General features: G+C 46.7%; 1 protein-coding gene across 1 annotated transcript in view; it reads right to left on the reverse strand.

Moving 5' to 3' along the window:
* LOC139264459 (dynein axonemal heavy chain 11-like) overlaps window positions 1–27,968 on the reverse strand; it is a 679,414-nt gene that overhangs the window by 424,528 nt on the left and 226,918 nt on the right. Inside the window, exons 27-29 of the mRNA XM_070880970.1 lie at window positions 21,745–21,836; window positions 18,595–18,721; window positions 1,644–1,784 (exon numbers count right to left, since the gene is read on the reverse strand). Coding sequence (XP_070737071.1) covers window positions 1,644–1,784; window positions 18,595–18,721; window positions 21,745–21,836 — 360 coding nt within the window. The remainder of the gene's footprint in view (window positions 1–1,643; window positions 1,785–18,594; window positions 18,722–21,744; window positions 21,837–27,968) is intronic.

Here is a 27,968-nt window from a genome sequence, read left to right on the forward strand (position 1 = left end):
AGTGAAGTGGAGTCGCTAAATACACTGCTCCTGTTGTAATGTATGCATCTGTGAGTATGCTCACAGGTTTGTAGAGCTGTTGAACACCATCTTGCAATCTGGAGGAGGCGGGGGTTCGCATTGAAGGGCTCTCTATGCGTGAGTCCTCCCTTTATTTATTGGGGACTTGGCCTGGAGGGTGTTGCACGGGGCAGTCCCGTGCAATAAGTTTTTAAGTCGGTTCATGGACTCCCAGACTGCCTGCAATTTCTGTGGTCTGGAGGAGTCCGTGTTCTATGTGTATGTACAGTATTTGAGGTTGCAGTTCCTCTTCCATTATTTGAACGGGCAGCCCCTCAATTTTTGGCTGCACTTCAGTCCCACACTCCTGATCTTTGGGCATCCTGGGCAGGCAAGTCGGAGGACCGCCTCGTAGGACTGCTCATGGGCCTGGCCAAGATGGCCATTAACTGGTCCAGGCAGTGGGCAGTCGAGGGGGTCATTCAGCCCGACTGCCTGCCTCACTTCCATGGCTACATTCGCGCCTGGAGATGGAATATGAGGTGTCTACCGGTACGCTCGTGGCCTTCCACGAGAGGTGGGCACCGGAGGGACTGGTGTGCATCATTTCAACAGTGGTACAAAATTTTAATTTAATTTGATTTGACAAGGTTCCCTTTAATGTTTAATTGTTAATTTGTAGATGTTGGTGCCTTTAAAAAAAGGGGCATTTGATTTAAAAGTTTTACCAAAATAGTTATAGAGTTCTTGCATTCTGAGTGGTGTTCCCAAGACTTAATAATACCCCAGTCAGTTGGGTCTAGGTCATCCATGATGAGGTATGCAGTTGTGAGCCGAGTGGATGAACTGGTAATGTGTAGTGCAATTGTTAAACCTTTGTTAATAAACCAACTAGTTCTTAATAGCAATGCGTTGCTATGAATTCTTAAGCAAAGAACCATGAAGCAAATACATTACACCTGTCTTAGGTGCAGGTAGGAGAAATGCTCCCTGAAGATCCTATGTGGGTGAGGCCTCCTGCTGAGCACCCCACTCCCCCTCCCTCTGCGAGCAGCTTGTCTTCTTTGCTGCCTCTGCTCCATCTCCCTGTCGTGCTGCAGCCTAACTGGGTCTGCAAGTAGAGCCCCCATGACTGGGAGCAAGTGGTGTTCTCAGAGACCTTCGAGTAGCAACCAATGCCTTCTCAACGTCCAGCACCACTCCCTGCACACTTGAACAAGTTTTGAAATCTCTTACAGCAACCCTGTACTCCTACAAACTCTACAACAACCAGTGCAAAATCAATAATGGATGTAAGTTGGATATGTCCCTTTAAGTAGCCCTGCTGGGGTGTCACTCGTTTAGCTGAACGCGTGTTCAGCTTTGCCTGTTTAGGAGAGGGGATTGAATGACACGGTGACGATAATGACAGGTTGTGCGTCAAATCAACGTTACACGCTGACATCAGAATCTGCCTACTCTGCATACTGCTGACGCACGCACGTACTGCCTGCACTCTCGCCCTCACCAAGATGGCGAACAGTGCAGGACATACCGGAAGTGGGTGGAAGAGAGGTGGTCGGCATTTTTTTTTTAAAATGCAAACGTTCGGGCACTATGGAGGTGAATTTCGCAGCTTTCCCTTTTTCTTTTATCAGTCTTACCTGCCCAATGCATTTACACTTTGCTAGGAATGGGACATATTCCTTCTCTCTACTGTACATTCCTACTGAAGTCTTATCTCCATCTTCTTCAAATTTAAGGTCAGCCATGCTGTCAAAGAGTTTGGCAAGATGATGAGTAACCTAAAATACAACATTTTCACAATTAGGCAGTGACGGAGAAATTAAAAAAGGTAACTTCAGGACATAAAATGTAATTCATTATGTAAGCAAGTTCCTGGCAAAATCTTAATTGAAACAATTTTATCAAGTTAATTCTTCTGCTGGTATAATTTTATGCAAATATAGTAATAAGCAATGATATTACCCATCCTAACCTACAGCATATAGTAGAAGCTTCTTAAAAATGAATTCACTGATCCTGCACTCCCAGCAGAGCTCAGGTCAGGGGTCGGTCTACAACAGAGAAGCTCTAATTCTCCAACTCGTGCACACTTTGAGGGGTCTGTATGGTCAGTGAATTACTGTTTAGTATGATCAGCATTCAGGAACTCTCAATCTGATCACACTACTGTAATAATAATAAAAATTAAAATTCTGATGAAAATAAATTGCTATCATTTGCTACAATCATCATGATGAAAAAAGCCAAAGGCATAAATTTACTTCAATAAAAAACTATTTATTGTACTAGATTTCACTGAAGCCGTATATGCCCTTGGCAGAAGCATTGTTCGAAACAATTAAAAAACAATAGCCACCTTGTGCACTTGTGCGTTTTAGACAATTAAATTGTCACGGCACAACAGAAATTCACAAACAGATATTCAATTCAGTGCTTGTTTTTTTTAAAAAACAAGGTAAGGAAGAATGGTTCTTTTGAAAGTCCTCACACCAATCAAATACATGCAACTAACTAGTGTTGTGTCTTCAGATGCTCTGATAATGATTCCACGAGACAATGTGTTGTGCTTGAACTGCAGTGACCTTAGTCCATTTAATGTAACTCCAGAGTGAGGATCACACATGATGGCCTGCCTTTTATACTAGGCCTGGCATACCTGTACAGGTAACCTACAAGTCTCCCACTGCAGTGCCCTCTGGTGGCACACCTTGTGATAGTACAAGCAGTAACCATGTAGGATACATACATCACTCTCCCCCAAGTCCTTAGTGCAAATCGCCTTTGCATTGACTATGCTCTGGGCTTAGCTCTATCTAGTTGACCCTTGGAGGGTCGTTTCCATCTTGGGTGAGTAGGTGGCGTTTCGTTGGCACTGGAGGTGCTGGTGGTTTCTGTTTGTGCGTCCATGACTACTCCATTCTCTCGCCCCCCACATACAGATTGTGCCGTTGGCTCATTACATTCATATACATTCAAGTCCAAAAAGAAATTTGCATTTGCAGTATTACATTCGTGGTGCCATAGTGAAGGCAAGCACATTTTAATGGTGAGGTACATACTTGGAATATACTTGGAGTCAGTGCTGGGGTCAGCACCGGTGCGTGAGGACAAACTAGTGCCAGACTTGCTGGATGGTGTCCAGGTAGTCTGATGGCGGCGCGGTGCCCAGTGCTGGCAGTGGGAACCCGGCTGGCTCAAGTTGCTTGCTCTCGGGGCTTTTGCCATTGCTCCTAGCGCTGGGCAGGTTCACAGATGCCTGTGACCTCCCTGTCCTCTCCTTGCACCCCGGGTCGCTGTTGCTCCCTGAGGAGCAGTCGTCTAGCAGTGCACAGGAAGCTGCTGACTCGCTTGCCTAGGCGTTATTTGATTTGGAATCTTGGCTAGTCCCGTTTGGGAGAACCGTTGCGGGTGATCCTTCGTTCCCGGATGTGGCCTTGGTGGCGATAGGGTCTGGGGGCTGCGCCTTAGCACAGTTTGCTTTTTCAGGCTCGTGGCGGTTGGTGCCATCAGGTGCCTGAGAGGTGGAGCCGATCGGGGGCAGGGTATTGATACCGCTGCCGTTGCCCTCCTGAGATCGCTTGCTCTGCAGTTTGTACATACTAGCTGCTTGTGGCCACACTCATTGGTGCATCACTCTGGTCCCAGGGACGCAGGCTACTGCATTGGGTAGCTCGCTGGACCTGTGTGCCCCCGATGGCTGTTTGCCCGCTGCATTGACTGTATGCAGTTGAAATCCTACATCGCACAACGTTTCATTACTTATTGTAAATAACCTGTACCTCCGATCGCAATCGCACGACTTTTCTTTGCTTATTGCATATACACAACTCTGATCAATTACACATTTTACATCTAACTCACAGTTGCTATTACATTGATTGAGAGTGTGGAACTGTCCTTTTAAGTGTGGTGGGTTGCAGGCCTCCTTTACGAGAGCCTTGCTTGCTTTACCCCAATCCTCTTCTTCGTTTGGCGCCACGTGTTGCTCCATCAGCGCTGCACTTCGTGGTCTGGCCGTCGCCATCGTTTTCTTCAGTGCCTCACCTCGTGGTTTGGGTGCCATTTTTCTTCCATCCATAATGTCGACTGCTGTGATCCTCTTCTCCCCGGGTTCTCCCACCGAGGCTGGGAAGTCACCTCTGGATCCGATTTTCTTCCTCCAGAGTCCTGCCAAAGGAGCCTGGGAGGTGCGTTCGGGTCGTCTCAGCTGGAACATCTCCACGCAGTCGTGCTGAACGGTCTGTGCCTCAGGTGCTGTGCTGGAGGAGGCGGGCTGGAGGTAGGTGAGAAATTCACTTCTGACGAGGATTAGAGAGTCGGAGCAGCGGGCAGTTTAAAAAGAGCGGGAGTCGGAAGAGCGGAGGAGGTCGGGAGCAGCGAGGCCCATAAAGGGGGCCCAGCAGTCGGAGACAGTTGCAGGGGTGGGAGGTAAAAAGAAATCAAAGTGTGACATCACAGCCAAGAGGGTAAGTGATTGGCTGGTGGATTGGTGAGTATTTAATCTTTTTCTTTTTCTTTTCTGATCAGTAAGAAACCTTTGGCGTTGTTATCAATTTGGTTAATTTAAGGGTTAAGCCATGGCAGGAGAGCCCAGACCCATGTAATGTTCCTCCTGTGCTCTGTGGGAAATCAGGGATGCTTCCAGTGTCCCTGACAACTACATGTGCAGGAAGTGTACCCAGTTGCAGCTCCTGACAGACCGCATTGCGGCACTGGAGCTGCTCATGGACTCACTGTGGAGCATCCGCAATGCTGAGGATGTCGTGAATAGCACGTTTAGTGAGTTGGTCACACCGCAGGTAAAGGTTACACAGCCAGATAGGGAATGGGTGACCATCAGGCATAGCAGTGGAAGGAAGGTAGTGCAGGGGTCCTCTGCGGTCATCTCCCTCCAAAACAGATACACCACCTTGGGTACTGTTGGGGGAGATAACTCATCAGCAGAAGGCAGCAGCAGCCAAGTCCATGGCACCAGGAGTGGCTCTGCTGCACAGGAGGACAGGAAAAAGAGTGGGAGAGCTATAGTGATAGGGGATTCTATTGTAAGGTAGGAATAGGTAGGCGTTTCTGCGGCCGCAAACGAGACGCCAGGATGGTATGTTGCCTCCCTGGAGTAAGGGTCAAGGATGTTTCGGAGCGACTGCAACGCATTCTGGAGGGGGAAGGTGAACAGCCAGCTGTCATGGTACATATAGGTACCAAGGATAAAGGTAAAAAACATGATGAGGTCCTACAAACTAAATTTAGGGAAGTAGGAGTTAAATTAAAAAGCAGGACCTCAAAAGGTAGTAATCTCAGGATTGTTACCAGTGCCACGTGCGAGTCAGGGTAGAAATTGCAGGATAGCTCAGATGAATATGTGGCTTGAGAAATAGTGCAAGGGGGAGGGATTCAAATTTCTGGGATATTGGAACCGGTTCTGGGGGAGGTGGGACTAGTACAAACCGGACGGTCTGCACCAGGGCAGGACCGGAACCGATGTCCTAGGCGGAGTGTTTGCTAGTGCTGTTGGGGAGGGTTTAAACTAAAAAAAGGTAGGGGGATGGGAATCTATGCAGGGAGGCAGAGGGAAGTAAAAAGGGGGTAGAAGCAAAAGGTAGGAAGGAGAAAAGCAAGAGTGGAGGGCAGAGAAATCAAGGGTAAAAATCAAAAAGGACAAAGAGTGTTAAAAAAACAAGCCTGAAGGCTCTGAGTCTCAATGCGAGGAGCATTCGTAATAAGGTGGATGAATTGACTGCGCAGATAGCTGTTAACGGATATGATGTAATTGAGATTATGGAGACACGGCTCCAAGGCAACCAAGGCTGGGAACTCAACATCCAGGGGTATTCAATATTCAGGAAGGACAGACAGGAAGGAAAAAGAGGTGGGGTGGCATTACTGGTTAAAGAGGAGATTAACACAACAGTAAGGAAGGACATTAGCGTGGATGATGTGGAATCTATAAGGGTAGAGCTGCGAAATACCAAAGGGCAGAAAACACTAGTGGGAGTTGTGTACAGACCACCAAATAGTAGTAGGGAGGTTGGGGATGGCATCAAACACGAAATTAGGGATGCGTGCAATAAGGGTACAGCAGTTATCGTGGGTGACTTGAATCTGCATATTGATTGGGCTAATCAAACTGGTAGCAATACTGTGGAGGAGAATTTCCTGGAGTATATAAGGGATGATTTTCTAGACCAATATGTCGAGGAACCAACTAGAGAGCAGGCCATCCTAGACTGGGTCTTGTGTAACGAGAGAGGATTAATTAGCAATCTGGTCATGCGGGGCCTCTTGGGGAAGAGTGACCATACCATGGTAGAATTCTTCATTAAGATGGAGAGTGACACAGTTAATTCAGAGACTAGGGTCCTGAACTTAAAGAAAGGAAACTTCGACGGTATGAGATGTGAATTGGCTAGGATAGACTGGTGAATGATACTTGAAGGGTTGATGGTGGCTAGGCAAGAACTACAACAATTGTACATCACTGTGTGGCGTAAGAATAAAAAAGGAAGGTCGCTCAAACGTGGCTAATGAGGGAAATTAGGGAAAGTGTTAAATCCAAGGAAGAGGTAAACTTGCAGGGAACATAAAAACTGACTGCAAAAGCTTCTACAGATATGTGAAGAGAAAAAGATTAGTGAAGGTCCCTTGCAGTCAGAATCAGGGGAATTCATAATGGGAAACAAAGAAATGGCAGACCAATTGAACAAATACTTTGGTTCTGCCCTCACTAAGGAAGACACGAATAACATCCCGAAAATACTAGGGGACTGAGGGTCTAGCAAGAAGGGGGAACTGAGGGAAATCCTTATTAGTCAGGAAATGATGTTTGGGACATTAAAGGGACTGAAGGCCGATAATTCCCCAGGGCCTGATAGTCTGCATCCCAGAGTACTTAAGGAAGTGGCCCTAGAAATAGTAGATGCATTGGTGGTCCTTTTCCAACATTCCATGGACTCTGGTTCAGTTCCTATGGATTGGAGGGTAGCTAATGTAACCCCATTTTTAAAAAGGAGGGAGAGAGAAAACAAGGAATTATAGAATGGTTAGCCTGACATCGGTGGTGGGGAAAATGCTGGAATCAATTATTAAAGATGTAATAGCAGCGCATTTGGAAAGCAGTGACAGGATCAGTCCAAGTCAGCATGGATTTATAAAAGGGAAATCATGCTTGACAAATCTTCTAGAGTTTTTTGATGATGTAACGAGTAGAGTGGAAAAGGGAGAACCAGTGGATGTGGTGTATTTGGACTTTCAAAAGGCTTTTGACAAGGTCCCACACAAGAGATTAGTGTGCAAAATCAAAGCACATGGTATTGGGGGTAATATACTGACGTGGATAGAGAACTGGTTGGCAGACAGGAAGCAAAGAGTAAGAATAAACGGGTCCTTTTCAGAATGGCAGGCAGTGACTAGTGGGGTGCCGCAGAGTTCAGTGCTGGGACCCCAGCTATTTACAATATACATCAATGATTTAGACGAAGGAATTGAATGTAATATCTCCAAGTTTGCAGATGACATTAAGCTGGGTGGCAGTGCGAGCTGTGAGGAGGATGCTAGGAGGCTGCAGGGGGACTTGGACAGGTTAGGTGAATGGGCAAATGCATGGCAGATGCAGTATAATGTGGATAAGTGTGAGGTTATCCACTTTGGTGGCAAAAACAGGAAGGCAGATTATTATCTGAATGGTGACAGATTAGGAAAAGGGGAGGTGCAACAAGACCCGGGTGTCATGGTACATCAGTCATTGAAGGTAGGCATGCAGGTGCAGCAGGCAGTAAAGAAAGCAAATGGCATGCTGGCCTTCACAGCAAGGGGATTTGACTATAGGAGCAGGGAGGTCTTACTGCAGTTGTACAGGGCCTTGGTGAGACCACACCTTGAGTATTGTGTGCAGTTTTGGTCTCCTAATCTGAGGAAGGACATTCTTGCTATCGAAAGAGTGCAGCGAAGGTTCACCAGACTGATTCCCGGGATGGCAGTACTGACATATGAAGAAAGACTGGATCGATTGGGCTTATATTCACTGGAATTTAGAAGAATGAGAGGGGTTCTCATTGAAACATATAACATTCTGATGGGATTGGACAGGTTAGATGCAGGAAGAATGTTCCCGATGTTGGGGAAGTCCAGAACCAGGGGTCACAGTTTAAGGATAAGGGGTAAGCCATTTAGGACCGAGATGAGGAGAAACTTTTTCACTCAGAGAATTGTTAACCTGTGGAATTCTCTACCACAGAAAGTTGTTGAGGCCAGTTCATTAGATATATTCAAAAGGGAGTTGGATGGGGCCCTTACGGCTAAAGGGAACAAGGGGTATGGCGAGAAAGCAGGAATGGGGTACTGAAGTTGCATGATCAGCCATGATCATATTGAATGGTGGTACAGGCTCGAAGGGCCGAATGGCCTACTCCTGCACCTACTTTCTATGTTTCTATCTGGGGCTGAGCTGCCTCTCTGACTATCGCTTCATAATCCGCGCTAGATTCATGGCCATCCGCAGACTCTTCATCAACACGGTGAGTCATATTTATTTTACACATTCATTGGAGGTGGCCCTTTGTGCTGCAGCCTTTACACACAGTCTTTAAAACGGCACTGGTGAGCCCTGTGATTCCCTCCGCAACACCAGCATGGTGCTACTCGATTAGCCCCCCTCGACGGACTCTGAGTTAAGGGACTCGGGGCCTGTTCTCTCTCCCCTGAGAAGATTCACGTTCTACAGTCCAGCCTCTAAAAGGCGCCATTCTGTGCACAGTACTTGCCAGGTTTGAGTCCTGAGGATGAGTCATCTGCCTAGAACCGCAGGTCGAGGTCATGAATGCTTGGCTCACGGAGATGGCCTTCAGCAGTGTGACTGTGGTATCCGCAGATAGTAGCTTATGAAGAAGGCCCTCATGGCCGATTCCGATGACAAAGATGTACGCAGCGCTTCAGTGAGGTGGTCGTCGAAATCACACAGTGCCGCCAGCCTCCTGAGGTCTGCAGCATATTTCGCGATTTCCTGGCCTTCGGACTGTTGGTGGGTGTAAAACCAGTGTCTGACTGTGAGGATGCTCTCTTTGGGCTTGAGTTGTTCTTGGATCAGCGTTACAAGCTCCTCGTATGTTTTGGTTATTGTCTTCGGTGGTGCCAGCAAGTCCCTGACGAGGCCATAGATGGTGGGCCCGCAACTGGTTAGCAGGATAGCTCTGTGCTTATCAGTCAGTGTGGCCGGATTGTCGCCTGCCAGGTCGTTTGCTGTGAAGAAATGGTCGAGCGTCCCAATCATCACCATTGGCGAACTGATGCAACGTACCAAAGATAGCCATTTTCATGTGAAGGTCCGTAATCTCATCGCCAATTGTTATGTCTTCAGATGCTCTGATAATGACTCCACGAGACAATGTGTTGTGCTTGAACTGTAGTGACCTTAGTCCATTTAATGTAACTCCAGACTGAGGATCACACATGGTGGCCTGCTTTTTATACTAGGCCTGGCACACCTTTACAGGTAACCTATAAGTCTCCCACAGCAGTGCCCTCTGGTGGCACACATTGTAATAGTACAAGCAGCAACCATGTAGGATACATGCCAATTAATATTTACAGTGAACACCTCTATTTAGAATTGGATTTGTATGCTATTGCAAATGTTTTAACATTTCAGAGTAACGCAGAGTAGTTATCATCATCATAGGCAGTCCCTCGAAATTGAGGAAGATTTACTTCCACTCTAAAAGTGAGTTCTTAGGTGACTGAACAGTTCAATGCAGGAATTACAGTCTCTGTCACAGGTGGGACACACAGTCGTTGAGGGAAAGGGTGGGTGGGGAGTCTGGTTTGCTGCACGCACCTTCCACTGCCTGCGCTTGTTTTCTTCATGCTCCCAGCGATAAGACTCGAGATGCTAAGCGTCCTCCCGGATGCTCTTCCTCCACTTAGGTAGTCTTTGGCCAGGGACTCCCAGGTGTCAGTGGGTATGTTGCATTTTATCAAGGAGGCTTTGAGAGTGTCCTTGAAATGTTTCTTCTGCCCACCTGGGGCTCACATGCCGTGTAGGAGTTCCAAGTAGAGCGCTTGCTTTGGGAGTCTTGCATCAGGCATGCGAACAATGTGCCCCGGCCAATGGAACTGGTCGAGTGTGGTAAGTGCTTCGATGCTGGGGATGTTGGCCTGATTGAGAACACTAATGTTGGTGCGTCTGTTCTCCCAGGGGATTTGCAGTATCTTGCAGAGACATCGTTGGTGGTATTTCTCCAGCGATTCGAGGTGTCTACTGTATATGGTTCATGTCTCTGAGCCATACAGGACTCAGAGACACCGGCCCTGTAGACCATAAACTTGGTGCCAGATTTGAGGGCCTGATCTTCGAACACTCTCTTCCTCAGGCGGCCGAAGGCTGCACTGGCGCACTGGAGGCGGTGTTGAACCTCGTTGTAGATGTCTGCCCTTGCTGATAATAGGCTCCCGAGATATCGAAAGTGGCCCACGTTGTCCAGGGCCACGCCATGGATCTTGATGACTGGGGGGCAGTGCTGTGTGGCGGGGTCAGATTGGTGGACGAACTTTGTCTTCCGGATGTTTAGTGTAAGGCCCATGCTTTCGTACGCCTCGGTGAAGATGTTGACTATGACTTGGGAGTTCAGCCTCTGAATGTGCGCAGACACAAGCGTCGTCCGCGTACTGTAGCTCGACGACAGAGGTTGGGATAGTCTTGGATCTGGCCTGGAGGCGATGAAGGTTGAGCAGGTTCCCACCGGTTCTATAATTTCGTTCCACTCCAGCGGGGAGCTTGTTGAGTGTGAGGTGGAGCATTGCAGCGAGGAAGATTGAGAAGAGGGTTGGCGCGATGACACAGCCCTGCTTCACCCCGGTCCAGACGTGGATTGGGTCTGTGGTGGATCCATTGGTCAGGATCACGGCTTGCATGTCAAAGTGGAGCAGGCGGAGGATGGTGACAAACTTTTGGGGGCAGCCAAAACGGAGGAGGACGCTGCATAGTCTGTTATATATGTGGACTTGTATTTACTCTCTACAGCCACCAGAGGGCTCTTCCCCTGGAGTCCCAAGGGATCCCATAATCCTTTGGGAGCACAGGTATTTAAGGAGGCTTCACAGGTTGGAGAGGCACTCCGGAGACCTGCAATAAAAGACTAAGGTCACACTCTACTTTGAGCTCACAGTGTTCAGTCTGACTCTTTCTCCACACACAACATAGTCCCTCACAGTCAACAGTGTCAAAGGACTTTGTAAGGTCGAAGAAGGCCATGTACAAGGGTTAATGCTGTTCCCTGTATTTCTCTTGCACCGTGAAGATCATGTCCTTTGTACCCCATTGTGGACGGAATCTGCACTGTGACTCCGGGAGGAGCTCCTCAGCCACAGGGAGAAGACAGTTGAGGAGGATTCTAGCGATAACCTTCCCAGTGGCTGATAACAAGGAGATTCCTCTGTTGGACGTCCCCTTTTTTAAAAGATGATCACAATTACTGCATCTCCGAGCTCCGAGATCTCCCGGCATGCTCTCTTCCCTCCAGATGAGAGAGATGAGGTCATGCATGTGTGCCAATAGTGCCTCTCCTCCATACTTTAGTGCCTCAGCGGGGATTCCATCCGCTCCCGTTGCCTTGTTGTTCTTGAGCTGATGGATGGCCTTTCTACCTCGTGCAGGGCTGGGGTTTTGCTGAGATGGTGGTGGGTAGCATGCTGCGGGATGGAGTCGAGGACACTCATGTCAAAGGCAGAGTCTCGGTTAAGGAGATCTTCGAAGTGCTCCTTCCAGCGGGTCCTGACTGCTTCAGTGTCCTTGATGAGTGTCTCCCCGTTCTTGGCCAGCATTGGGGTGGGGCCTTGGGCCGTAGGTGGCCTTGACAGCGGTGAAGAATCCTCGCACATCATGGCTGTCGGCCAGCTGCTGAATCTCCTGTGCTTTCTTCACCCACCAAGTATTCTTTAGGTCGCGGGTTTTTTGTTGGACCTCGGCCTTAAGCTGTCTGTAAAGATGCTTTGCTGCTCCCAAGTTAGGTTGTTGTTTTAGGTTCAGAAATGTCCTGCGCTTGCGATTTATTAGCTCTTGGATCTCCTGGTCATTCTCATCAAACCAGTCTTGGTGTTTCCTAGTTGAGTGACCGAGCGTCTCTTCGCAGGCACTGGTTATGGTGACCTGGAGGGCAGACCAAGCGCTTTGGGCATTCTGCGTCTCGGGGTCATCAAGGATTGCCAGGTTAGCAGTGAGTCGCTGGCTGTGTCGGCCTCTCTTAGCTGGGTTTTTGAGTACCCCAGCATTGACTTTTTTGCGGCACTGCTTCTACTGCTGTCGCCGCTTTGGGGCTATATTGATGTTGATGACGGAACGGATTAGGCGGTGGTCGTCCAGCAGTTGTAAGCTCCTGTCATGGCGCGGGTGATGCGCACACCCTTGTGATCCCTGGCTCGGACGAGCAGTCGAGCAGGTGCCAGTGTTTGGAGCGAGGGTGTTGCCACGATGCCTTGTACTTGTCCCTCTGGCGGAACAAGATGTTAGTGATGACAAGGTCGTGTTCTCGGCATTTTGTCAGGAGCAGGGTACCGCTGGAGTTGGTTTTCCCTACCCCCTTTCTGCCGATCACACCTCCCCAGAGGTCTGTGCCTTACCGACCCTGACGTTGAAGTCGCCGAGGAAGATCAGTTTGTCGACAATAGGGATTGTTCGAGGCTGCAGTAAATTCCCTCTATGGCCTCATCTGTTGCGTCGAGTGCTGGGATGTACGCACTGATAACTGTGGCGCAAAGTAGTAATGTCACATCAGTGGGGGAATTTTAAATCCCCCCTTGCACCCACGACGGATGGGAGAGGGTCGGCAGAGGAGGGTGGGGGAGAATGGATTAAATTGTTAAAAATGAGAAACCCGACCCCAACTCGCTGCAAATGTGCCTACTTCCGATTTAACCATGGCAGGTTTGGGGTTGGCCAAGTAACCCACACTGGAAAGGGGGACCAGTGACTATAATATTTAAATGAGATTTTGGGAGCCATTAAATTTAATGGCTGCGAGCCGGGTTATCCAGGGCTCAGGAAATCCAACAGCTAAAGGGAGGAACGAACTGCCAGATTCAGCAGGTGAGTGCTTAAAGCACTGCTTGTGGGCCAGAAGGAACAGGAGTGCTCCCCTGGCTCCTAAACAAATCTTCTGCCATAATTTCTTTCCTTCCGTAATCGGCCGACGACCCCCCCCATCTCGCAATCTTCAAACACCCGCCACCTCTGCTATCGGACGACCACCCCCATCCCCCCCCCAGCAATCTCCCTCTCATGATGGGCTAGAAATTCAGTATCGCTCATTTTGAGGCGTTAATCCTGTCGGGGCGGTAACAATAGCGCCCCTTAAAAGTTTGCAGCGCCTACCACAGGTTAGGTTTCCGCGCCCCAAGAGGGAATGGGAGCGCTAAACCAGTCGTCGCACAATTCTCTTAGGGCGGTGGAACCGAAAATGTCAGCTGTAAATTTGCAAAAGGAATGCGCTTGGTGCGAAGGCCGCTATTCATTCCGTGGACAGCCGATTCTTCAAGGTGTGGTAAGATAGTTATGCGCATGCGCAGTTCCAACTTCTCAGTCTGCTGACAGCAGGAAAATGGAGGAGGAAGGTGGTCGCTGTCGTGCACAACGCTTCTTGGCCACGGCTGTGGACGCATTGGTGGAGGCAGTGGAGAGGTGCTGGAATGGGCTCCAACCTTCCAGTGGAAGGAGGCCCGCTCCTAGAATCTTCAGGAGGCTATGGAGGGAGGTGGTCCAGCACGTCTCCACCAGGAACACGGTGGCCAGAACTGCGACACAATGTCACAAGAAGTTCAATGACCTCACTAGGGTCATGAGGGTGAGTACCCTTTCTATTAACTTTGCAATGGCCATAATGTGAACCTAACTGTCTGATACAATGTCAAGTCTTTGAGGTACCTGCTCCTTCACTATGTGTACCAGGCCATGGTCTTCGTTGGTGAAGACACCATAAAAGTTCAGGCGCACTTCTTCCCTACTCAGCATTACTCTTCCTCGCACTACTGTTTCACTCCTGTTATGCAGTCGCAACACCTCAGCCTCATCCCTCAACTTAGGTAGTTCTCACCTAATCCCACCGTTGACACAGCCGCTTTGCGCAGCCTCGCAGATTCAAATGGAGATCTGCACACTTCCATACAGGAGCAGCTTTTCAACTATGGAACGCACATGTGGCACACAATGAGCTGCTCACTCACACTTTCTTTTGTTTGTTGTTGTAGTCGAAACTGGCACACAACAGGCACGAACAGAGGCGCACCGGAGATGGAGCCTGACATTCAGGACCTTATGGAGGTGGCGGTGCGAATGTCCACCCTCATGGGCACACCAATTGGTGCAGTAGTGATCCGACCTTCTTGGGGACAGCGACGGTATGTTAATGCCTGTGTGTTTTGTGTGAGACCCTTTACCCTTGACACCACATGCATTACCCCCTTTACATATAAATGTCCAATGCCACCTCCTTCTTCCCTTCCTACCCCCTCCCCTGCAGCTAACCACAGTTCTGTTGCTTTGTGATTACAGATGATGAGCCAGAAGCGCAGCAACCTGCCCGTGAGCCCTCCACTTCGAACAATGGTGGAGACGAGGAGGAAGAGGACCAAAGTATAACCACAGAGCTGGACCCTCCAGCAGCAGCACCGAGTGTGGACACCACCTCGGTGGAAGAGCCGATGTACCTGGGCTTCAAAGATCCTGAGGCTCTTGGCACCCATGGCCTGCAGTAACACCCAGCGCGAGGGGAAGCTCAGGGGGCAACTCCCCAGAGGGTGAGTCGGCCCATGAGGCCTGCTCCCACTCAGATGTGGACCTGGACTTGGAGGCTATGTCGAGAGAGTCCATGGTAATGCACAGCGAGCTTATGGGTGCATTGGAAAGGGTCCCACAGAGCGTGAATACACTTGCTCTGAGGTTGGCGGAGGCCGCCTGAAGCATTGTCCGTGCCTCTCAGCAGCCGAACAAGCCCATCCTTGCCTGATTACAGAGGGAGATGGACACAACGAGAGTGGAGTGCCAGAGGTGATTTCGTGGGCCATGTCTGATGTGGCAGTAGCTATCACATTACAGGCCAAAGCCAGGCAAGGCCTTCGTGATGTGGTGCAGTCACTGGTTGCTGGCATCAACTCTCAGACTTCTGCGTTTCAGACTCAATGTGCTGCAAGTCAGTCTCAGATTGATGCCATGCAATCATTGACTGCTGTCATCCTCTCTGTGTTCCCCACAGTCCAACAGGGAAGTGACGGTGCCGAAGCAGGCCAGCAATCTGTGCTCCCACAGATTGCTCCGGTTGCTGAGACTCTGCCTGGAGGAGTGGCAGTGGGCTGTTGGAAATGGAAGGTGCTGTCCTTGCTCAAGATGACAGCATTCCGGCTCCCACCACTGTCACTCCGTCTACACCCCAGCCATCCGAGACTGCTTCCACCGATGCTGAGGTGGTACAGTCCACAGCCAGGCCTTCCAAGCCCAGAGCGTCCTCCTCGGCCATCTGTAGTGTCTGCCTTACAGTACAGCAGTGCTCAAGCAGGCTTGCTGCAGGCATTGCGGTCCCATTAAGGAGGAGCGGTAGGTGTGGGAATGGGGTTAAGGGGGTGGCAAATCACTGAGCAAGTCTCAATAAAGATTTTGCCCACCATGGACAGATGTCCTCATCCTGTAAATATCATTGTAAATATCTCGTTGATGTTGTTTGACACTTGTTATTGATGTATGGGTCTGGGGCTAATATGGCACATGGAAGCCGATGTGGAATTATAAATAGCAGGGGCATTTATACACATATTCTGAAGTTGATTGTGTGGTATGCTGTTTCAAGGGACATTTGTAAAAAAAATTATTAATTGCTGGTGAGGGTTATTTGGTGTGATGTTTGAGGTGAGACTTTTGATTCAGTTAATAAAATGTTCATTTGACCATTTGCATTCCTGTCTTGTGTAGCAATGCGTAATTTCACCGAAATGTGCCATTATTGTAGCACACTGCCTGGCCAAACTCAGCTGCATCCGTCATTTTTCTCCATTCAAGAGAAGCGACGCATGATGAGCCGCTGACGTGTGGCCCTTGTACCGGCAGCATTGCCACAGTGCCTCCTCCATGCCTGCTGCTCCTCCTCCTCGTGTGGCTGGTCATTCGGGGCCTCGGCAGGCTCCTCTTCCTCTTCCTCCTCCTCCTGAGGTGAGGCTGCAATCCCCACTGACAATTCCTGGGCCCTCATATGGCCAAGCTGTGCAGCATGCAGAGCACCACTGAATACCGACACCTGTTGAGGGGAGTATTGAAGGCTGCCTCCAAAGCGGTCCAGGCATCGGAAACGCTGCTTCAGCACCCCTATTGTCTGCTCGATGATGCTGCGAGTGGCCGCATGGCTGTGGTTGTAGCATTACTCCGCTTGGTGGGGTTGCGGAGAGGGGTCATTAGCCAGGTGGCTAGTCCATATCCGTTGTCCCCGAGCAGCCAATGGTGGCTGAAACATTCATGGCACATTGCTCTCATGCAGGATGAACGCATCATGTGCGCTGCCAGCATAGCGAGCATTCACTGTCAGGATGTGCTGTGTGTGGTCGCACAGCAGCTGCACATACAGTGAGTGGTATCGCTTTCTGTTTTGGAAGACCTTGGCATTCTGGAATGGTGCTCGCAAGACCACGTACATACAGTCAATGGCTCCTTGAACCATTTGGCAGCCTGCCATCTTGGCAAAGCCACATGTCCGCTCATCCTATTTTTGCAGCGATGTGCTGCAAATTGAGAGATGCTGCATATGTCCCCTGATGCAGCCTGGAAGAAGTTGGAGACATAGAAGGTCAGCGCCACAGTGACCTTCACTGGGACAGGCAGCGCAGACCTGGTGGCGCTGTTAGGCTGCAGGTCCGGCAGCAATAGATGGCATATCTCTGGGAGGACCTCCTTTCGGAAGCGCAGCCTTCTGACACACTGCTCCTCCGACGTGTCGAGGTATGAGTGTTGCTCCCGGTAAAGCTGTGGAGGGTAAGGCCTCCTGTCCCGACATCATAGTCCGACATGGCCAACAGCCCTTCTATCTGGATGCCGCCAAACAACAGGATGTAGAAGGCGATGATGGCATGCTAATGCACCCATTGAACTCTCAAACTCAAGTTACTAGGACCCTGTTAAGATCAGATAAATTTGCTGCTGCCAACGAAGCGGTTCACGCACTATGCTCTGTCGAAACGTTGCACTCACTCTGACCACCAATTAATCCAGTTGCTTCTCCCTTCAAATAGCCTCCAAGTATCACCTAAAGAAGTTGGAACCGCCTGGTTTCTCCGGCGTGCTCAACGGTGGATGCTAAATGAGGCGGCCACACCTCATTTTGCGAGTGGGGTGCGAGTGGGTTGTTGCACGTGTACTGATGTCATGATCTGACTGAAGTTAGACGGCGAGGCGGTAGCAATTTGTGCTGCTGATAAACCTGAACCAAATTTCCCGACAGGGCACTACAACCTGCGCAGCCAGGCAGTAAGCCATTCGAGGGGCATTACCGCCCCTCCGGGGCTAACTGAGGCGCTACACAACCGAATTTCTCGCCCAATAACTTTACAGTTTTTGACGAAGGGTCACATACCTGAATCGTTAACTCTGTTTCTCTCCACAGATGCTGCCTGACCCGCTGAGTTTTCCAGCATTTTCTGTTTTTATTTCAGATTCCAGCATCTGCAGTATTTTGCTTTTGTATAAATTCTCTATAATTAACTAGTAACTATGTTTGTTTCACTGTAATGTGAGTAACATACTGCACTAAATTTGCACTCTTTAATAAGATCTTATTAATAAACCACAGTGGGCAAACTCAATGCAAGTAATCGTGCCAAAAGTTTTCTTCATTACAGTCTGCAGAGTATTGTATTTTTAACACAATTGAATATGCATTTTCATATCATTCTTCTGTTAGTATATTTGGCAATTTATTGTACTCAAAAGTTTTGTCTGACAACATTAAATCCAGTCAGTTAATTAAAATCAAAGTAAATGGATTAATGCCACCATCAAAGTGGAGAGAGAAATTTGATACAAGTGTGTTAAGGGCTTGTATGATAATATTACAAAAATAATTTTTAGCCTTTTATTAGAGCCCTGGAAATCAAATCATTTTCTTCAATTTCAACAGTGGTTACATTCCATGATTAGCACTGCAGTTCTCGAGAGACTAGCAGCCAAAACAGAACAATGACCTATTCAACCCTCACCACCTTTCTTTGATGCCATTGAATCTAATACTGAAAAACTCAAACAGTGTTTCAATTATATCAATATTCTTGGCTGACAGTTTCAACAATGAATTAATGGCACCAATCCCGACCCTTCACAAACAAGCCATTCTTTAACAGTAATTGCATGGATTACTTTCTTCGTGTCTGACTTTGACATATTTTTCAATATGCTAATGATTTCTGAGTGTGGGCTGCTGGCAGGGCAACTCAACCGTCAGCGAGGCGAGCTTGGAGGATCAGCCCTCTGATATCTACCGTGCAGAAGATGTAAACTGTTCTGTAGCTTTTCCTAGAAGTTTCTGCTTAATACTTAATAAAACAAAATAATTGTTGCTGTAATTGATTGCATACCTGTCCAGGCTGTGTTCCTTTTGATAGAATATCCAATAGGTCTGCCGAGGACACAAAGTAAAACCTCGGGAAAGCTAAACGCTTGGTTTCGAGATACTCAGCTAAAGCTTTTTCACATAGGGCTAGCCTACAGGAAAAGAGAGGAAAAATAAGGGATATAATTATATCTTAATTTCCCTAGATTACAATATGACTACACTTGAAAAATACTTATTTAACTGTGAAGTGCTTTGACACGTCTGAAGGACATGAAAGTTGCTATGTAAATGCAGGTTCTTTCTAATTAAGTTATAATTAAATGTTTGCTGGTTTCAATGTAATTCCATTACTTAACTATGCCTTCAAAGTGAGGAGCCAATATTATTTATATAGTGTATTCTGCATGAGGGACAATGGGGCTGATTTTTAAGATACCATCCCAACCGGTAGACAGAGCACACCTGAAGTGCACTCTGCGTGTAGAAACCTGAACACATCTGTATTTCTAGATTGAGATCATTAACATAACTACATTGCAGGACTGCCTCCTGGCAGAATATTGAAATGGGGATGGAAATACAGCACTGAGAGGTCTGCCAGCATAAAGGTCTTCTGGCTGTTATCTAAAAACAGCAATGCTTCCAGACCCAAAAATATTTTCTTATCTTCTTAGGCCTCCACCGCCTTGCTGCCTGCCCCCCTCAGAACCTCTGCTCTGAGGGAATCCAGGTGTAAGATCTATCACCAAGTTCTTCTAGCGCCCTTGCATTTGGGTACCCTCCCAGAAAATGTGGAGGAAAATTACAGTGGATTACGAGGAACACTCCCTCCCACCTTTGTCCCCTTGCACTTTAGCTGCGCTTGTTGTAGTTCCAAGCATGCCACCCCACTTAAAGAGAAGCTCCAAATTCCTGGAGTAACATAAAGGGGACAGAGGCCCAACATCCTGGCTCTCCTCTTTTTCCTCCCCTTTGTTTCTAAGCATTCCCCAGGCACACTGGACAGGAAAATCAGCCCTGTCTTTAATGTATAGTTTTTAAAAGGGCCCAGAAATCATGTTGGGCCAATAATAGTATGAGATAATAGGAGAAGAAATCAATCATACTGCAACAGTTCCACTGAGTTTATGGGAAACCCATTACACCAGGTTATTATGTTGTAAAAGGATAACAGAAAATGCTTCAAAGAAAAGCAGTAGGCCCAACAATGTTCAGAAAGAGAAGACAGGTTTCTATTTGCAATCCTTCAACAGAATCAACCAGAAATATTAACTTCCCATCTCTTTTTGGAGGCTGGTGGACCTGAAATATATTTCCAGCACTTTCTAATTCCAATTCTGATTTTCTAGTTTTTCTTTTCATCTCGAAACAGCTTTCAAAGTTACTATTAATTTTGTGCTTTGATTGCTTACTAATGTATTTAACAGAAATAAACATTTAAGAAATTACATGCTTTTTGCTGCAGTTAAAAGTGGTCTGTTTTTCCCAAAAGTACTAAGATGGTTTGGAAATGAAAGACTGGATTTTTTTCTGCTACACTGTCCAAAGTTTAATGGTATTAATAGTAGTGAAGCAAGTAAAATGGGGCAGGGTGGTCTGCCACTGAAGTAGGGAGAGGACCTAGTCCTAACAACTATACCCTTTCCTATGCTCTCCTCACGTCAGCTACTTCCAATAATGGGCTTATTCCAAGCCATTTACACTAGATTTTATTCTGTTCTTCAGAGGGCTTCTAGCCCTCTAGCTGTAGCTCCTCCCCCTTTGGGTGCTGCCCCACTGTAACCGCTGTATATTCCGGTTGTGCGATCGTAGAGTCCTTCAACAGAGCAGAATGACCCTTGGAGCCCTCTCTACAATATAGGCCCAGAGAAAAAATACAGTATTATGACATTTTATTGAAGAAAAGAACAATTATTTCTCAAAAGTAAAACTCTATCTCCAATAATCTATCTATTAAGGCTAATAAAGAAAGACTTGGATTTATATAGCACCTTTCATGACCACCAGACGTCTCAAACACTTCACAGCCAATGAAGTACTTTTGGAGTGTAGTCACTGTTGTAATGTGGGAAACGCGGCAGCCAACTTGCGCACAGAAAACTCCCACAAACCGCAATGTGATAATGACCAAATAATCTGTTTTTGTTACGTTGATTGAGGGATAAGTATTGGCCTGGACACCAGGGATAACTCTCCTGCTCTTCTTCGAAGTAGTGCCATGAGATCTTTTACATCCACCTGAGAAGGCAGATGGTACCTTGGTTTAACGTCTCACCTGAAAGACAGCACCTCCAACAGTGAGGTGCTCCCTCAGCATTGCATTGGACTGTCCGCTTAGAAGGGTTTAAATTGTCAGGAAAGTGTGGAAGTACCTAGCTGTGAGCATACACATCTGAATGTGGTAAACACAATTGGCCCGGAATTTGTGGTCAGCGGTGAAGCAAAGGCGTTCCCACAAAGGTCTCGCGATCTCAGTGTCAAGAAGTTCGGATTTTCCGACGTGTAATTCAAATCAAGAGAGGTTAGAGGGAATCTCTAGTGCGAGCTGCTGTGACATCAACAAGCGGTCTAAGCAGCCAATCAAAATGTAGAATTCTCAGACAGCAAACAAGGAAATGAGTCAGCTCTTAAAATTCTAACTAAAAAATGATAGAGTAAAACAAAGATTGGGGCTCTCACATGGGGAAAAGGAAAACCTGAAATAAAGATGGGCAAACTTTAAAATGTCTTTAAAAAAATTAAATTTTTATTAAAATGGCTAAATTTGATACTGCACAAAATTAAAATGAGGGCTTTTTAGGCCCATAATCTTTGTTTAGCAGTCAATACGCAGTTAAAACCCTAATTACACCTAATCCTTTGGGTCTAACTTTTAGTGGGGAATTTAACAGCGTACTTAGTGTGGAAGAGCATAAGTGTTTGTCAGTTTCCCTAATTTGAATGATTTCTCTGATTGCCGGCTCTGGGGCGGTGGTGGGGGAGGAGCGTTGGCACAGCACAGCCTGTAATGGAGCAGTGAATGGTAGACCGCAACTTCAGGATTTCCGCATTAGGCTGTGCATGTGCTAAATCCTGAAGTTGCGATCAGTTGCAAAGGAGGAATGACAGCAAACGTTCACTATTCGCCGTCATCAAGATCTCAGATTCCGAACCAATACTTTTGAAATCTTACCTTTGCTGGAGAGCTTCGAGTTTTTCATATAATTTCGGTTTATTTGTTGCTTCAATAACATTCTTTGTTTGGGCTGTTTCAAACATTAATTCCTTTTTTAAAAAAGAGAACAGGAATTATTACCTGATTTGAAATAATAACTCATGTAGCAGGGTGAATGAGCGCTCTGGTCCCCAAGTAAGGACATGGCCCCTTTTAGGAACCTTCCTTTAAAGATAATTACACGGAGTGAGAGCTCAGTCTCTCTCTACTCTTACTGAAACACCCCTTACTTCCCCTCAACCTCCCTTTTTATGTTCACCTGGCTGGGAAAGTCTCCTCTCACTCCAAGTGCTCCCACTCCAGGTGCAATCGTCTTTAAAGGGGTGGTTCTTAAAGGGGGCCATACTCTCACTCAGGGTCCAGAGCCCTCATTCACTCTGCTACACTACTTTTTTATAGAAAACCTTAACATAAGGCCACAGAATATTTATTGGCTATCATGCATCCTCATCAAATCTCCATTTTGAATAAAACTAGTGGTTACCATATTGTCTTACTTATCTGAACCTTTATGCGGAGTACAATCATGGTCTCGCCTTCACAAAGTTATTCTAATTAAAGATGCTGCTTTTGTTCGGTAAAATCCAATCTGATGATTCAAAAAGTCAGCGCATTTGAGTTATGATTTTTGTGCTAAGCTCAAAGAAGATTATTGTCATTTTGAATATCTTCATAGAAGAAAAGATCTATGCTTTTCAATATATGTCATTGTTAATTTCACAACAGTTTAATTGAGATTAATCAGACATCAAGAAGCAAGAATTTCAGTCTTGGTGGCACAGTGGTTGCCGCAAATTGGAACACCAGCACAATCTGTTGCAGTGTGGGGGAAGGAGGGTTCATACCCATGTGTTGTATTATTGGTCTCAGCCACATCACTTTAAATATCCAGCACAAAGGTTACTAACAGCAAAGAAAGCAGAATCAAAGGGAGAACCATTCACAGTGGATAGAGCTACTGAAACTGAAAGGATGATTTAGGACCAATTCACCCAGTGTGAGCAGAACTTCGAAGGATCTTAGATTCAGTCAAGATACAGATAGATGTATGATGAAGACAGTAAGATTTTTTCCCCTGAACTAAATTGGAAAAATTACATTTATATTTACCTTAATTGGTTTTAATGTGGAAACATAGAAACATAGAAAATAGGTGCAGGAGTAGGCCATTCGGCTCTTAGAACCTGCACCGCCATGCAATAAGATCATGGCTGATCATTCCCTCAGTACCCCTTTCCTGCTTCCTCTCCATACCCCTTGATCCCCTTAGCCGTAAGGGCCATACCGAACTCCCTCTTGAATATATCCAATGAACTGGCATCAACAACTCTCTGTGGCAGGGAATTCCACAGTTTAACAACTCTCCGAGTGAAGAAGTTTCTCCTCATCTCAGTCCTAAATGGCCTACCCCTAAGACTGTGTCTCCTGGTTCTGGACTTCCCCAACATCAGGAACATTCTACCCACATCTAACCTGTACCATCCCGTCAGAATCTTATATGTTTCTATGAGATCCCCTTTCATCCTTCTAAACTCCAATGTATAAAGGCCCAGTTCATCCAGTCTCTCCTCATATGTTCATCTTGCCATCCCGGGAATCAGTCTGGTGAACCTTCGCTGCACTCCCTCAATAGCAAGAACATCTTTCCTCAGATTAGGAGACCAATATTCCAGGTGAGGCCTCACCAAGGCCCTGTACAACTGCAGTAAGACCTCCCTGCTCCCATACTCAAATCCCCTCGCTATGAAGGCCAACATACCATTTGCCTTCTTCACTGCCTGCTGTACCTGTATGCCAACTTTCAATGACTGATGAACCATGACACCCAGGTCTCGTTGCACCTCCCCTTTTCCTAGTCTGCCGCCATTCAGATAATATTCTGTCTTCGCGTTTTTGCCACCAAAGTGGATAACCTCACATTTATCCACATTATACTGCATCTGCCATGCATTTCCCAGTCACCTAACCTGTCCAAGTCACCCTGCAGCCTCCTAGCGTCCCCCTCACAGCTCACACCACCACCCAGTTTAGTGTCATCTGCAAACTTGGAGATATTACACTCAATTCCTTCATCCAAATCATTGATGTATATTGTAAAGAGCTGGGGTCCCAACACTGAGCCCTGCGGCACTCCATTAGTCACTGCCTGCCATTCCGAAAAGGACCCGTTTATCCCGACCCTCTGCTTCCTGTCTGCCAACCAGTTCTCTATCCGCGTCAGTATATTACACCCATTACCATGTGCTTTGATTTTACATAACAATCTCGTGTGTGGGACCTTGTCAAAAGCCTTTTGAAAGTTCAAATACACCACATCCACTGGTTCTCCCTTGTCCACTCTACTAGTTACATGCTCAAAAAATTCTAGAAGATTTGTCAAGCATGATTTCCCCTTCATAAATCCATGCTGACTTGGACCGATCCTGTCACTGCTTTCCAAATGCGCTGCTATTTCATCCTTAATAATTGATTCCAACATTTTCCCCACTACTGATGTCAGGCCAACCGGTCTATAATTACCCGCTTTCTTTCTCCTTCCCTTTTTAAAAAGTGGTGTTACATTAGCTACCCTCCAGTCCATAGCAACTGATCCAGAGTCGATAGCCTGTTGCAAAATGATCACTAATGCATCCACTATTTCGAGGGCCACTTCCTTAAGTACTCTGGGATGCAGACTATCGGACCCCAGGGATTTATCGGACTTCAATCCCATCAATTTCCCGAACACAATTTCCCGCCTAATAAGGATATCCTTCAGTTCCTCCTTCTCACTAGACCCTCGGACCCCTAGTACTTCCGGAAGATTATTTGTGTCTTCCTTCGTGAAAACAGAACTAAAGTATTTGTTCAATTGGTTTGCCATTTCTTTGTTCCTCATTACAAATTCACCTGAATCTGACTGAAAGGGACCTACGTTTGTCTTCACTAATCTTTTTCTCTTCACATATCTACATATTTGCAGTCAGTTTTTATGTTCCTGGCAAGCTTCTTCTCGTACTCTATTTTCCCCCTCTTAATTAAACCCTTTGTCCTCCTCTGCTGAATTCTAAATTTCTCCCTGTCCTCAGGTTTGTTGCTTTTTTTGACCAATCTATATGCCTCTTCCTTGGATTTAACACTATCCTTAATTTCCCTTGTTAGCCACGGTTGAGCCACTTTCCCCGTTTTATTTTCACTCCAGACAGGGATGTACAATTGCTGAAGTTCATCCATGTGATCTTTAAATATTTGCCATTGCCTATCCACCATCAACCCTTTAAGTATAATTTGCCAGTCTATTCTAGCCAATTCACACCTCAAACCATCAAAGTTACCTTTCCTTAAGTTCAGGACCCTAGTTTCTGAATTAACTGTGTCACTCTCCATCTTAATAAAAAATTCTACCATGTTATGGTCACTCTTCCCCAAGGGGCCTCGCACAACAAGATTGCTAATTAGTCCTCTCTCATTACACATCACCCAGTCTAGGATGGCCAGCTCCCTAGTTGGTTCCTCGACATATTCTTCTTGAAAACCATCTCTAATACACTCCAGGAAATCCTCCTCCACCGCATTGCTACCCGTTTGGTTAATCAATATGTTGATTAAAGTCACCCATGATAACTGTTGTACCTTTATTGCATGCATCCCTAATTTCTTGTTTGATGCTGTCCCCAACCTTACTACTACTGTTTGGTAGTCTGTACACAACTCCCACTTGCGTTTTCTGTCCCTTGATATTCCGTAGCTCCACCCATACCGATTCCACATCATCCAAGCTAATGTCCTTTCCTACTATTGCATTAATTTCCTCTTTAACCAGCAATGCCACCCCGCCTCCTTTTCCTTTCTATCTATCCTTCCTAAATGTTGAATACCCCTGGATGTTGAGTTCCCAGCCTTGGTCACCCTGGAGCCATGTCTCTGTGATGCTAATTACATCATATCCGTTAACTGCTATCTGCGCAGTTAATTCGTCCACCTTATTCTGAATACTCCTTGCATTGCATTCGAACACACTTTGCCCCTTTAGAATTTTGCGGTAATGTGGCCCTTTTTGCTTTTTGCCTTCACTTTTGTCCTCCACATTTACTTTCCTTCTTTCTATCTTTTGCTTCTGCCCCCATTCTATTTCCCTCTGTCTCCCTGTATAGGTTCCCATCCCCCTGCCATATTAGTTTAACTTCTCCCCAACAGCACTAGCAAACACTCCGCCTAGGACATTGGTTCCGGTTCTGCCCAGGTGCAGACCGTCCGGTTTTACTAGTCCCACCTCCCCGAGAACCGGTTCCAATGTCCCAGGAATTTGAATCCCTCCCTTGTGCACCACTCCTCAAGCCACGTATTCATCTGAGCTATCCTGCGATTCCTATTCTGACTAGCACGTGGCACTGGTAGCAATATGAAGAGAAAAAGATTAGTGAAGACAAACATAGGTTCCTTGCAGTTGGATTCAGGTGAATTTATAATGGGGAACAAAGAAATGGCAGACCAATTGAACAAATACTTCGGTTCTGTCTTCACGAAGGAAGACACAAATAACCTTCCGAATGTACTAGGGGACAGTCGGTCTAGTGAGAAGGAGGAACTGAAGGATATCCTTATTAGGCGGGAAATTGTGTTAGGGAAATTGATGGGATTGAAGGCCGATAAATCCCCGGGGCATGATAATCTGCATCTCAATGTACTTAAGGAAGTGGCCCTAGAAATAGTGGATGCATTGGTGATCATTTTCCAACAGTCTATCGACTCTAGATCAGTACCTATGGACTGGAGGGTAGCTAATGTAACACCACTTTTTAAAAAAGGAGGGAGAGAGAAAATGAGTAATTATAGACCAGTTAGCCTAACATCAATAGTGGGGAAAATGTTGGAATCAATCATTAAGGATGAAATAGCAGCGCATTTGGAAAGCAGTGACAGGATCGGTCCAAGTCAGCATGGATTTATGAAAGGGAAATCATGCTTGACGAATCTTCTGGAATTTTTTGAGGATGTAACTAGCAGAGTGAACAAGGGAGAACCAGTGGATGTGGTGTATTTGGACTTTCAAAAGGCTTTTGAAAAGGTCCCGCACAAGAGATTGGTGTGTAAAATCAAAGCACATGGTATTGGGGGTAATATACTGACGTGGATAGAGAACTGGTTGGCAGACAGGAAGCAGAGAGTTGGGATAAACGGGTTATTTTCAGAATGGCAGGCAGTGACTAATGAAGTGCCGCAGGGCTCAGTGCTGGGACCCCAGCTCTTTACAATATACATTAACGATTTAGATGAAGGAATTGAGTGTAATATCTCCAAGTTTGCGGATGACACTAAACTGGGTGGCGGTGTGAGCTGTGAGGAGGACACTAAGAGGCTGCAGGGTGACTTGGGCAGGTTAGGTGAGTGGGCAAATGCGTGGCAGATGCAATATAATGTGGATAAATGTGAGGTTATACATTTGGGGGCAAAAACGCAAAGACAGAATATTATCTGAATGGCGGCAGATTAGGATAAGGGAGGCGCAACAAGACCTGGGTGTCATGGTTCATCAGTCACTGAAAGTGGGCATGCAGGTACAGCAGGCGGTGAAGAAGGCAAATGGTATGTTGGCCTTCATAGCCAGGGGATTTGAGTATAGGAGCAGGGAGGTCTTACTGCAGTTGTGCAGGGCCTTAGTGAGGCCTCATTTGGAATATTGTGGTCAGTTTTGGTCTTCTAATCTGAGGAAGGACATTCTTGCTATTGAGGGAGTACAGCGAAGGTTCGGCAGACTGATTCCCGGGATGGCAAGACTGACATATGAGGAGAAGCTGGATCAACTGGGCCTTTATTCACTGGCGTTTAGAAGGATGAGAGGGGATCTCATAGAAACATATAAGATTTTGACGGGGCTGGACAGGTTAGATGCGGGAAGAATGTTCCCGATGTTGGGGAAGCCCAGAACCAGGGGACATAGTCTTAGGATAAGGGGTAGGCCATTTAGGACTGAGATGAGGAGAAACTTCTTCACTCAGAGAGTTGTTAACCTATGGAATTCCATGTCGCAGAGAGTTGTTTATGGCCCTTACGGCTAAAGGGATCAAGGGTATGGAGAGAAAGCAGGAAAGGGGTACTGAGGGAATGATCAGCCATGATCTTATTGAATGGCGGTGCAGGCTCTAAGAACCGACTGGCCTACTCCTGCACCTATTTTCTATGTTTCTATGTTTCAATCCTGA

This window comes from Pristiophorus japonicus, chromosome 5, assembly GCF_044704955.1.
Source record: "Pristiophorus japonicus isolate sPriJap1 chromosome 5, sPriJap1.hap1, whole genome shotgun sequence".
Taxonomy (NCBI): domain Eukaryota; kingdom Metazoa; phylum Chordata; class Chondrichthyes; family Pristiophoridae; genus Pristiophorus; species Pristiophorus japonicus.